Here is a 12384-nt window from a genome sequence, read left to right on the forward strand (position 1 = left end):
AGATAAAGTGGAACCGGTATCCCAGATGAATAAACAGTTTCAGAAAAAGAAAAAATATATAGCCTAATATATAGAAAATGTCTAATATATCTGAGTGTTAGAATGTCACAGAATTAAAATACAAAAAGTACATAACTTAGCAATAAAATATAAAGTGAAACTTTCACTAAAGTTCCATAGTAAATTATTTCTTCCATAAAAATTTTAAAGGATCCTTCAATTCATTTGTATACTATCAAGTGACTGAATAAAATGCATGTTGTTAGTGCTATTGCAGGGCTTAATAAACCTTTTAATGAGTCATAAACCTTTATCCAGAATCTGGATTAACTTTTCTTATTCTACACCAATCAAAATCTTTTTTGTCTAACAAACTTCCTAGTGAAGCTTTCCTTGATCCCTAGTCTGAATCACATGTTTCTCCTATGCTGCAATATGTTGCTTCTACTTAAATTTATCATTTAATTTATAGTGGAATTAGTTGCATATACCTCCTATTCCAACTGTAGACTCTGAATTCCCATCAGACAACATCTGAATCTTACAGCTGACTTTAAACTCCTTGCTCTAACATGCTTGCATGTGAAAAGTATTCTAATATTTCATCAAAGAATAATTTTCATTAGTTATTTCAATTGCTTCCAAATCATTGAAATAAAAATCAGAAGCCTATTTCTAATTCAATTATTTTTCATATTTAAATTCTTGAATTTTAACTTCTATTATCTCTTCCAAATTGCTAGTTAATTATAGTAATAGGGCTGGGGATGTGGCTCAAACGGTAGCGCGCTCGCCTGGAATGCGTGCGGCCCAGGTTCGATCCTCAGCACCACATACCAACAAAGATGTTGTGTCCGCCGAAAACTAAAAAGTAAAATATTAAAAAATTCTCTCTCTCTCTCTCTCTCTCTCTCTCTCTCTCTCTCTCTCCCTCTCTCCCTCTCTCCCTCTCCCTCTCTCCCTCTCTCTCAAAAAAAATGATAGTAATAACTGTTTTATGATATTTTTAAAGTAGCATATTGCTAATAAAACATGTATTTCAGATTTCCTGTTTTCTGGGATACTTTGGTTTGCAATTTGAAGCAATGAAGATCTCTGACATGCTAGAGGGCTCTGCCTGTTTTTTGTGTCAATTCATGGCCTTGGTGATTTGTCTATAAACTATTCTAAATTCTGGCTCCTGGTCAGAATTAGACAAATGCCTTTTGTGAATAACATGCCACCCCAGAACTCATCTAGGAACGGGTTGTCTTGTAAGCAGAGTGATGCCTGACCTCTTAAAATTCATTTATACTCACCTTCTGTGGCATCAAGAAACATGAACACCCATGGGATATTCTCATTGAAAGTTGTCACATATAAACCAGTGTTTTTAAATATTAGAGGTTACACCTAACATTATTCTCTGATCAAAGGAAGTTTTCAATCACTGTTGTGTAAAAAGAGTTACGAAATAATATTGCTACATCTGGAGAAACAATCCAAGGGCCAGTGGGAAACAAAAATTCAACATCATCTCAAATAGAAAGTTGGGGACCCTTCTAAGAGTGTCAGATAGAAGCAGTTTTTCCCTTGGTGGACTGTCTAATTTTTTAAAAGAGAGAGAGAGAGAGAGAGAGAGAGAGAGAGAGAGAGAGAGAGAGAGAGAGAGAATTTTTTAATATTTATTTTTTGGTTTTCGGCAGACACAACATCTTTGTATGTGGTGCTCAGGATCGAACCCGGGCCACATGCATGCTAGGCAAGCACGCTACCACTTGAGCCACATCCCCAGCCCAGGACTGTCTAATTTTTATTGCTTGGTATTAAGTGGAGAAATTAAGCTATAGATTCTGGTGTTTAAGACAACCTTGGTACTCTGGCGATGTGAGGACTGCACTGCCTCTTAGAAGATGGACTAATATCTATGGGTGTTATCTTATACTTTTTTAATGACATTCTTTTAAAAATGAGTTTCTGGGCTGGGGTTGTGGCTCAGTGGCTGAGCACTTACCTAGAATGTGTGGGGCACTGGGTTCAATTCTCAGCACCACATTGAAAAAATACATAAATAAAGGTATTGTGTCTATCTACAACTAAAAAATATTTTTTTAAAAAACGAATATTTTTTTAAAAATGAGTTTCCTCTGTTGTACATATTTATGCACTCTTTGTGAGGTGAAGGTGCTTCCCAGATTTAGACTTGGAATGAAGGCAATTTTTAAAAATAAAGATTTGAATATCTAGAAAATAAAAACATATATTTTACCTACCTTAAGAGGTTCTCTGTTATCATGAACTGCAGCAGGAAAATAAACTACCTCTTGTACTTCATCACAGAGTCTGTCTGAATTTTTTCCAAAAATAATCCTCTTATCAATTGTTGCTGGAGGTAATGCCACAAATGTATCACAGGAATAGGGCTCCATTTTCTAAACAACTACCAATCACATAGAAGTTTTTAAATAACAAGAGAAAATATTGTTAAGTATATACAAAACAAATACTCCTACTCTCTGGCCAAGGGATATTATTACCATGTCTAATAAAGGGTGTTCATTAAAGCTTTAAATATCATAAACTATAATACAATAATCAACATGACTTAAGAATCAACCATGAACTACAAGAATCAACAAGAAAATAGCAATGTGAACTACTTTCTTCTAGTTGATGGGTCAAATTTATTCTCTAAAACCTTTCTCTCCTAAAGTCTCCCCTGAATTTCTTTTCATTATTCCTATATTCGGGAATCTCTACACCTAGCCTACTGTTATAAAGGCTATATTCTATATATTTGTGCACCAGTCCTCTTATTGGCAATAAAATCCTTATGAGGCGAGAGTATGCCTTAATTATCTTTGTATTGTTATCATTGAAACTTACAGGGGGAAAAAAAAAACATGTTTTCAGTATTTTCTCGAAATAAGAAAGAAAAGGTTTCCTTTGACCTAAGGAAGAATATGCAGAGATTATAATATTAAAAAGACAGAAATTTTGAAACAGATTCACTACTTCAAATATAAAAAATGTCAATGAAATTCCAATTGTCAATATTTTATGGTGGAAGTTCACAAATATAATTTGTAAATCCTGATTGTAGAATTTCATATGTAGATTGTCTTCACTAGAAATTTGTAAAATTTAAATCATCAATTTTAGTAATATACTTAAGTATTCTATACTTTATTTTGCTTTCAGAATAGACACATTGTTTTAGCTGTTTATTTTATAATGCCCAAACTCCTGAAGTTTTTCTCTTCTCAATGATGAGAAAGAGGTCACTATCCTTATTGTTCTTTTCTTTGAGTATTTCAACTTTTATATCTTGCATCTCCTTCTATTTGTGTTCCAAAGTTGGTTCCACCACTACATAACTTTGACAAGCTATTTAATTGTTCTATGCTTGCAGGCTCAATAGTAGAATAAAAGATTAAACAGAGTTATTACGGGAGATTTCAATTAGACAAGTTAAGCATTTTGCTTAACATGAAACATAGTAGATCCTCAAATGAAAGATGTTATTATCTGGCAGAAGAGTAAATTACACAAATAGTCTAGTCTAAACCCCGCTAGAGGACTTGGTTGATGTGTGCTCTATAATAATAGCAGCCACATCTATTCAAAACCCTGGAGTCCTGACGTCCATCACGCTGCACTAGGAGATCTCAACTATCCAAGAGGGGTCGTCAGGGAAGCTAGGTACAATTGCTGCCTAGTTAGAATGGTACTTGGCCCATTGAGGACATGAAACTTGGACTCTCACACCACTTATCACTCAACAAATGTTTGCTGAACATCTTTCTGCACTAGGGAACGTACAGCTGGAAATAACTAGAAACAAAAGGAGCTCCCGCTCTTGTAGAGCTGACATTCTATTTTATAGCTTTCAAAAAGCATCACATCGTTTGAACCTCACAATCGTACTCCAGTTAAAGCGAGAATTACTCTCTCCACAAGACAGGTGAAAAACCCGGTGCAGAAAAGTTTTTGCAACTCGTGTCAGCGTTCAACGAAAGCAATCTGACAGCTGGTAGAAAGAGCCGCCACCGCGGACCCCGTACACTGCGTGAGACGATCAAACGGCTGTGGCCGCGAGTCCCGCGGTCAGGCAGCGCTGCGCCGCAGCTAGTCCAGGGCTCTGGCCTCCGCTGCGCACGTTCCTCCCTCTAGCAAGCCCCTCACCTGGCCTCTGCGCTTCCAGAAGTGACAGCTGAAAGTAGCGGGAGGAGGCGCCAGTTGACGGAAGCTGTCACCTTTGACCTAGGAAGTTCCCGCGGCTGCTGGAGGCGCAGTTCCGGTTAGGCGGCAGAGTTTGTTTACGTTGCTCGCTGACCGGTTGGTTGCCTTCCTCAGCTCGGATGCCAAGATGGGGAAATCCTTCGCCAACTTCATGTGCAAAAAGGACTTTCATCCTGCCTCCAAATCCAATATCAAAAAGGTGAGTAGAAGAAACCCAAAGGGATCTGGCTTACGGCCACTGGGTCCCCAGGGGCTGCTGGGGTGAGAGTGGTGATGTCGCTGGGATGCCAGGATATCACCTCCTCTCCAGGCCAGAAGCCCAGGTGCTCTCGCCCCCTTTTCCTCACTGATGAAGCAGGCGCTCTACGTTTGTTCTACATCCAAGACGAGTTGGGATGCTCTCGTTGGCTCTGTCGGTCAAAGTGTAAATCCATAAAACGTGGAGCCTGCGCTCACAGTTGCTCAATACTTGCCTTAACTGGTTCGGGTTTGGTCTTTTCGAATCCGAGGTTCACGGCTCCTTAGTTTTCTCCTCTACAAAGACGACTGTTTATTTAAGATAGATCGTATAAAAGAAATCACCCTCATTGAATATTAGCGTTTTAAATAATTAATTACAGTCGGGGCGGTGACGCACTCCGGAGGATCTCAAGTTGGAGGCCAGCCTTTGCAATTTAGCGAGATCCGCAACTTCGCGAGACCCTGTCTCAAAATAAAAAAAAAAAAAAAAAAAAAAGAAGAAGAAGAAGAAGGGGTTGAGGATGTAGCTTAGTGATAGAGTACATCTGGACTCAGTCACTGGCACCAAAAATAAATAAAGCAAAATTAATTTATTAGAGGCTGGAGTTGTGGCTCAGTGATAGAGCACTTGCTTAGCATGTGTGAGGCACTGGGTTCAATTCTCAGCACCGCATATAAATAAATGAATACAATCAAGGTCCATCAACATCTTAAAAAATATTTTTTAAAAAATAATTAATTAGGGCTGGGGATGTGGCTCAAGCGGTAGCGCGCTCGCCTGGCATGCGTGCGGCCCAGGTTCGATCCTCAGCACCACATACAAACAAAGATGTGTTCGCCGAAAACTAAAAAATAAATATTAAAATTCTCTCTCAAAAAAAAATAATTAATTAATTAATTAATTACAGTTTGGCTAAGCTCAGGGCAGAAAAACCACAGCGAAAATGATTGTGGTGAAAAGCAAAAGGATGAAGTAAAAAGTCAGGGCTTTGGAGGCAGACGAGGATTCTAACCATTCCAGCATAGTCGGTATTAGACCTTGCATAAAATATTTATATATTTATTTGTTTATTGGTATTGGGGATTGAACCAATGGGCTACATCCCAACCATTTTTTATTTTGAGACAAGTTCTGCTAAGTTGCTAAGGATCTCTCTCTACAAGTTGCTGACACTAACCTTAAACTTAGCAATCCTCCTGCAGTCCCTGAATTACAGGCATTGTCACACAAAATAGTTAATATTCCTGATCCAAAATTTCTTAATCTACAAATAAAGGATGATCAGTATCACTTGCTTTGACTTGTAAAGTTGTGAAGAGTAAATGAGATGGTGTATCTCATCCAGCCCCTAGGACTGTCCTCCATAAATATTAACACCTCATACCATTGAACTGCCATCCTTTTCTTTATACCCTGCATTCTTCCTTGAATGTGTATCTACTTTCCTAAATCTCTATCTGTGCCTTTGGGGGGAAAAATGAGATAGTGTGGGTAGAGGATTTGAAACAAAGTGAGTGCTTACTACTGTGTGCATCACATACAGGGGGTACTAAAATTGTTAATTGACTATACACACAAAGTTGTGAAATGAACTAGGCTTTTAATTTTATATATAGCATGTTTTATGTTTTTGAGTTTTATATAGCCATGTGAATATGTACATATATATGTAAAGTATGTTACCACCATGTAAATAGAATTATGTTTTATATACTAATGCATATGCATTAGAAAATCTTTGGCAGAACAGGGCATAATAGTGCACACCTGTAATATCAGTGGCTTGGGAGACTGAGGCAGGAGGATCACAAGTTCAAAACCAGCACCTGCAACTTAGTGAGGCCCTAAGCAACATAGAGAGACCCTGTCTCTAAATAAAATTTTAAAAGGGCTGAGGGTGTGTGGCTTGGTAGATAAGACCCTTGGGTTCAATCCCTGGTGCCAAAAAAAAAAAAATCTTTGGCAAGGGTTGGGGTTGTAGCTCAATGGTAGAGCACTTGCCCAGCACATGTGAGGCACTGGGTTCAATCCTCAACAGCACATAAAAATAAATAAGTCAAATAAATATATTGTGTCCATCTACAACTTTAAAAAAATTTAAAAAGAATCTTTGGCAGGATATGCAATAAATGGATAACACTAGCAACCTGTGAATACAATTACTTGATAAAAAATAACTTTTAATAACCAAAACTAAAAAATAAATAACCAAAACTTATAAAGCATTCTATGCTTGTAAAGCATTCTAATCTATGTCTCATTCTCTTTACTATTTTTATGGTGTTGTGAATTTCACACAGACACCTTTACCCTAAGGTGTTCATGCTCCTGAGCACTTCTGTCTTATTTCTTTGGTTTTTTGTTTTGTTTTATGCTGAGGATTGAACCTAGGGCCTCCATCATGTTGGGCAAGCACTCTACCACTAAACTAAATCCCTAGCCCCTGTCTTATCTCTTTGTTTCTTTTCTTGTCTCTTTCTTTTTTTCCTACAATTTCATTTCCTTTCCCTTTTTTCTCTTTCTCCAGTTCTCCTCTCTTAGGGTATTGGTGACACCCAGTAGCATTGGTGGCCATTGCATAACACTACTTCTAATGTTCTGTACTAATGGGTTATCTATGTTAAACATATTCTATGTAAAGAAATGCTTTTTTTGCTCTCTGAAATAATGTAGGGACCGGTACAAGGTGCTGTTGTACCACACATACTGAAAGCAGTTCTCATGTTTGTGTGAAAGTATAGCTATGTTGAATGGTTGAATTTTAGGATTTATATCAAGATACAAATCATATTTTCAGATATTATTTTGTGATGATGTCATTATTACTAAATTGGACTGTCATAAACAATGCCATTTTATATTTAATTATGAAAAAACAAACTTGCTACTTAACTTAAATCCAACTATTTAATTTACTTTTTTACTTTACTCATTTAGGTATGGATGGCAGAACAGAAAATATCATATGATAAGAAGAAACAAGAAGAATTAATGCAACAGTACCTTAAAGAACAAGAGTCATATGATAATAGGTGAGATATGCCCCTCTGCCATTGTTTATAGAATAATCAATTACAGGAGACTAATCCCTTTACTCTCATAGATGGTCACTTTATTTGACTTTACCCATAATTCACGTAAAATGTATTTTCTACGACTCATATAGTTTCTGAGAAAAGCTGGGTGTGGTAGCTGCTTCAGAGGTGTGGCAAGAGATTTGCTTGAGCCCAAGAGTTTGAGACCAGCCTTGGAAAATAGTGAGACCACTGTCACAAAAATAGATTTAATAAACAAAGCACAGTGGGGCACATCTGTATTCCTAGCAGCTCAGGAGGCTGAGGCAGGAGGATTGGAGTTGAAAGCCAGCCTCAGCACCTTAACAAGGCTCCAAGCAACTCATTGAGACCCTGGCTGTAAATAAAATATAAAAAAGGGATAGGGTTGTGGCTCAGTAGTTGAGTGCCCTTGGGTTCAATCCCCTGTACAAAAATATAAATAAATAAATAATAAAAATAAGTAAACCAATCAATAAAAATCAAGTGAACTGTAGAACACTCCTCTGTTTATAGGCATTGGGTTGCTTATACTTTTGAGCTATTGTGAATAATGCTGTGTAAATCTTTAGAGGTAACTGCTCAAGTTCCTGTTTTCAATTTCTTTAAATATATTTTTAGGTGGGGCTGGGATTGTGGCTCAGCGATAGAGTGCTCGCCTAGCACTGGTGGGACTGGGGTTTGATCCTCAGCACCACATAAAAATAAAGGCATTGTGTTATGTCCATCTACACCTAAAAAATAAATATTAAAAAATAAAATTAAAAAAATAATAAATATATTTTTAGGAATGGAATCACTGGATCATATAATTCACCAAATTCTTTTCTGTAGTGACTGTGCTATCTTTTTTTTTTTATTAGAACTTTATAGTTATATATAGTAGTTGGGGGGCTTATCCCAACAAACTCATACATGCATGAAATTTTAATTCAGGTCATGATCCCCACTTTTTCCTCCCATTTCCTTCCCCTCTCCCATTCTCCTTCCTCTACTATAATTCCATTTGCTTATTTATTTATATTTGGTCAGTTCTTTTTACTTATGCATAATGGTGAAGTTCCCTGTTGATTTTTGTTTGTTTGTTTGGTATCAGGAATTGACTCAGGGGCACTCAACCACTGAACCACATCCCCAGTCCTATTGTATTTTATTTAGAGACAGGGTCTCACTGAGTTGCTGAGCACCTCACTTTTGCTGAGGCTGGCTTTGAACTCATGATCCTCCTGCCCCAGCCTCCCAAGCCACTGGGATTTCAGGCATGTTTTTGTTTTTTAATTTATTTTTTATTTTTTAATTTATTTTTTATTTTTTAGTTATAGGTGGACACAATATCTGTATTTTATATTTATGTGGTGCTGAGGATAGAACCGAGAGCCTCACCATGCTAGGCGAGCGCTCTACCTCTGAGCCACAACCCCAGCCCCTCCCGGCCACAATTTCTTAATCCATCATTTATTGGTGGGCACCTGGGTTGATTTCATAATTTAGTTATTGTGAATTGCTCTGCAATGAACATGGAGGTGAATTTATTGCTGTAGTATGCCAATTTTAGATCTTTTAGGAAAATACCAAGGAATGAGATAGGTGGGTTATCCCTAGTTTTGTAAGAAATCTCTATACTGCTTTCCTGAGTAGTTGTACTAGTCTACAGTTCCACAAAAATGTACAAGTGTACTTTTTCCTTGCCAGCATTTACTGTTTGTGTTCTTGATCGCTGCCGTTCTGACTGGAATAAGATGAAATCTTGGTGTAGTTTTGATTTGCGTTTCCCTGATTGATAGAGATGTTAAACATTTTTTCATAGATTTTTTTGACCATTTGTGTTTCTTTTTTCAGAAGTTTCTGGTTAGTTCTTTGGCCCATTTATTGATTGAGTTAGTTGGTTTGAGTTTTTGTTGTGTTTTTTTGGGGGGGTATTAAGTTGAATTCTTTATATATTCTGTATGTTAACCCCCTATTGGAGACGTCACTGGTCAAGATTTTCTCCCATTCTGTAGCTCTCTCTCCATACTTTTAATAATTTCCTTTGCTGAAATGCTCTATTTAACTTTTTTTTTTTTTGGTTTTTTGTGTTCAGCAGTAACCATCCTAGTAAGTATGAAGTGGTATCTCATTGCAGTTTTGGATTTACATTTCCATAATATTTAGTGATGCTGAGCTTTTTAATTTTCACTTTTTAAAAATATTTTTTAGTAGTAGTTGGATACAGTATCTTTATTTTATTTATTTTTATGTGTTGCCGAGGATCAAACCCAGGGCTTCGCACGTGCTAGGCAATTGCTCTACTGCTAAGCCACAACCCAGCCCTTAATTTTCATTTTTTAATGGTGTTAATATAAGATAAAATTTACATACTTGTGTAAAGATATGTTGACTTCTAAGTATATTAAGAGTTTTTGGGGCTGGGGATGTGGCTGAAGTGGTAGCACGCTCGCCTGGCATGCGTGCGGCCCGGGTTCGATCCTCAGCACCACATACCAACAAAGATGTTGTGTCCACCAATAACTAAGAGTTTTGGCATCATCACCATAATCTAATTTCAGAACGTTTCATCTCTGAAAAAGAAATCTTATACCTATTAGCAATTACTTCCAATTTCCCAACCTTGTCCTTCTTCTACCTCTCAGCCCTAAGTAATTGCCAGTCTACTATCTCTATAAATTTGCCAATTCTGGACATGTCCTGTACATGTGGCATCTTGTAACTGATTTCTTTTTCTTAGCATGTTTCATGGTATGACATGTATCAGCACTTAATTCCTTTCTGTTGCTGAATAATAATCCATTGTATGGATGTCTGTACCTATGTTCCTTTGCTTCTCTTTTTTTTTCCATAACAGTTGTTTATAGAATCCAATGGAAGTAAGAGAAGAATCTCAATCATGTAGCATATCCATTTTGATTGTCTTTTCCAAGTATGAGAGGAAATTCTATTTCCTTGTTGGCTTTCTTCTTTATAATTAGCACTTTACCTGTATTTTTTTTTATATTTATTTTTTTAGTTATCGGCGGACACGTTGTTTGTATGTGATGCTGAGGATCGAACCCGGGCCGCACGCATGCCAGGCGAGCGTGCTACCGCTTGAGCCACATCCCCAGCCCTTTACCTGTATTTTTTGAATTAAACTTTAACTCAGGCATACAATTTGTGGCTGAGGATTTTTTATAAAAAGCCAAACATTTCTTTTTGTAAATGGAACCTGAACAGGAAACTTTCAGTGTTAAAATGGAACAATAAAAATAAGATTTTTGAGGTACAGCAGGCACTGATTCTATCATATTAAGTTGCTTATTGGAGAGTTTTTTTAAAATGAGTCTTTTTTCATTGGCCTCACTAAAGAATTTGATTCTCTCATTTAGATTCTTACAAGCATTAATTGGCTTTGACTTTCTCAAGAAAACCCAGACTCATTTTCAAAACTGATTCCTCACAATTAAGAAAAACTGTTGGCAACCTTGTCCTTGTCCAACTGTTTAACTTAATTCCAACTCTGTGATGACCTTCAGGATTTCAACAGCATTTCAGAATTTAAGAAAAGTCCTTTAGAGTGACCGTAGAGCTTTTCCTCTTTTTTGTTGAGAGGACCAGAATATTTCAAGTAAGAAGACGGTTTCAAAACTTACAGCCTATTATTAAAGAAATAGTATTGTGATTTCCATTCACATATTCTAAAGAAACAGTATTGTTTGATTTCCGTTCACATATTCTAAATGTCCTCTAATCAGTGGGGTAAAATTTTAGAATTTGAACTCTAACAAAAAAAATATTTATTTTTATTCTCTTGGGGTTCCTTTTGGGGTGGAAGGATAAAACTGTTAAGTTTATTTCTTATGTCATTTAGATTGCTTATGGGAGATGAACGTGTAAAGAATGGCCTTAATTTCATGTATGAAGCCCCACCAGGAGCCAAAAAAGGTACTTGCCCTGTTTCCTTAAAATATTTTATATGTTTACAACTACAGATTGAGAACTGCTGGGTGTGATAGCACAAACCTGTAGTGGCAGCTACCAGGGAGTCTCAAAACAGGAAGAGGCAAGTTCAGGACCAACCTGCACAACATAGTGACCTCCATCTCAAAGAAATTAATTAATCAAAATTTTTAAAAAAGATTGAAAACTGCTAATAGACTTTTTTTAAGAGAGAGAGGAGAGAGAGAGAAAATTTTTTTGTTGTTGTTTTTAGTATTTATTTTTCAGTTTTCGGTGGACACAACATCTTTATTTTATGTGGTGCTGAGGATAGAACCCAGCTCTCCACACATGCCAGGAGAGCGTGTTACCGCTTGAGCCACATCCCCAGCCAGCTAACAGACTTTTTAAAAGTATTCTTTGTTTTTAAAGATTGTTATCATGTCAGGTGCAATGGTGCAAACCTATAATCCTTATCTGGGAGGCTGAGACAGGAAGATCACAACTTTAGTAACACCCTCACTTAAATAAAAAGGACTGGGTTTGTAGTTCAGTGTTAGAGCACCCCTGGCTTCAATCCCCAGTACTACAAAATAATAAATAAAAAATAAATAAAATTGGTTTTCTGAGGAGATAATAAAGAATAATATTATAACCAATAAAGTAGAATAAATATTAAAAATATTGTTCTAGTAATTTTTCATGAGGTGTCCTTTTGGGAGGAAAAAAAATCTCAACACCAGCAGAAATGCATTTATTCTTTTATAATGTGGTTATATCTTTAGTCTTTCCTTCTAAATATACTTGTGTATATAAAATACAATATTCACTATCTGTAAAAAGCATAAAAGTTTCAAAATTAGCAATTAACAATTAGCAGTTAACATGTTTGTTAAATATAGTATTGTTAAATTCAGTATTGTATTTTATCCTTTCGTCCTTGATTTTTATCTCATG

At 36.5% G+C, this 12384-nt stretch overlaps 1 protein-coding gene and 1 pseudogene across 4 annotated transcripts in view; one reads left to right on the forward strand and one right to left on the reverse strand.

Annotated features, from left to right (window-relative positions):
* Positions 1 to 4244, reverse strand: part of LOC144252709 (secernin-3-like) — a 40313-nt gene extending 36069 nt beyond the window's left edge. For 2 of the 4 annotated variants that reach the window (XM_077794856.1, XM_077794853.1), the window contains exons 1-2: positions 4165 to 4240; positions 2253 to 2419 (exon numbers count right to left, since the gene is read on the reverse strand). In XM_077794856.1, coding sequence (XP_077650982.1) covers positions 2253 to 2408 — 156 coding nt within the window. In that variant the 5' untranslated portion in view covers positions 2409 to 2419; positions 4165 to 4240. Of the gene's footprint in view, positions 1 to 2252; positions 2420 to 4164 lie in introns of all 4 variants that reach the window. The other 2 variants (XM_077794855.1, XM_077794854.1) reach the window with 2 other exon arrangements.
* Positions 4245 to 4261: 17 nt separating this feature from the next.
* Positions 4262 to 12384, forward strand: part of LOC144252711 (corepressor interacting with RBPJ 1-like) — a 35930-nt pseudogene continuing 27807 nt past the window's right edge.

The sequence above is a fragment of the Urocitellus parryii genome, unplaced genomic scaffold (genome assembly GCF_045843805.1).
Source record: "Urocitellus parryii isolate mUroPar1 unplaced genomic scaffold, mUroPar1.hap1 Scaffold_53, whole genome shotgun sequence".
Taxonomy (NCBI): domain Eukaryota; kingdom Metazoa; phylum Chordata; class Mammalia; order Rodentia; family Sciuridae; genus Urocitellus; species Urocitellus parryii.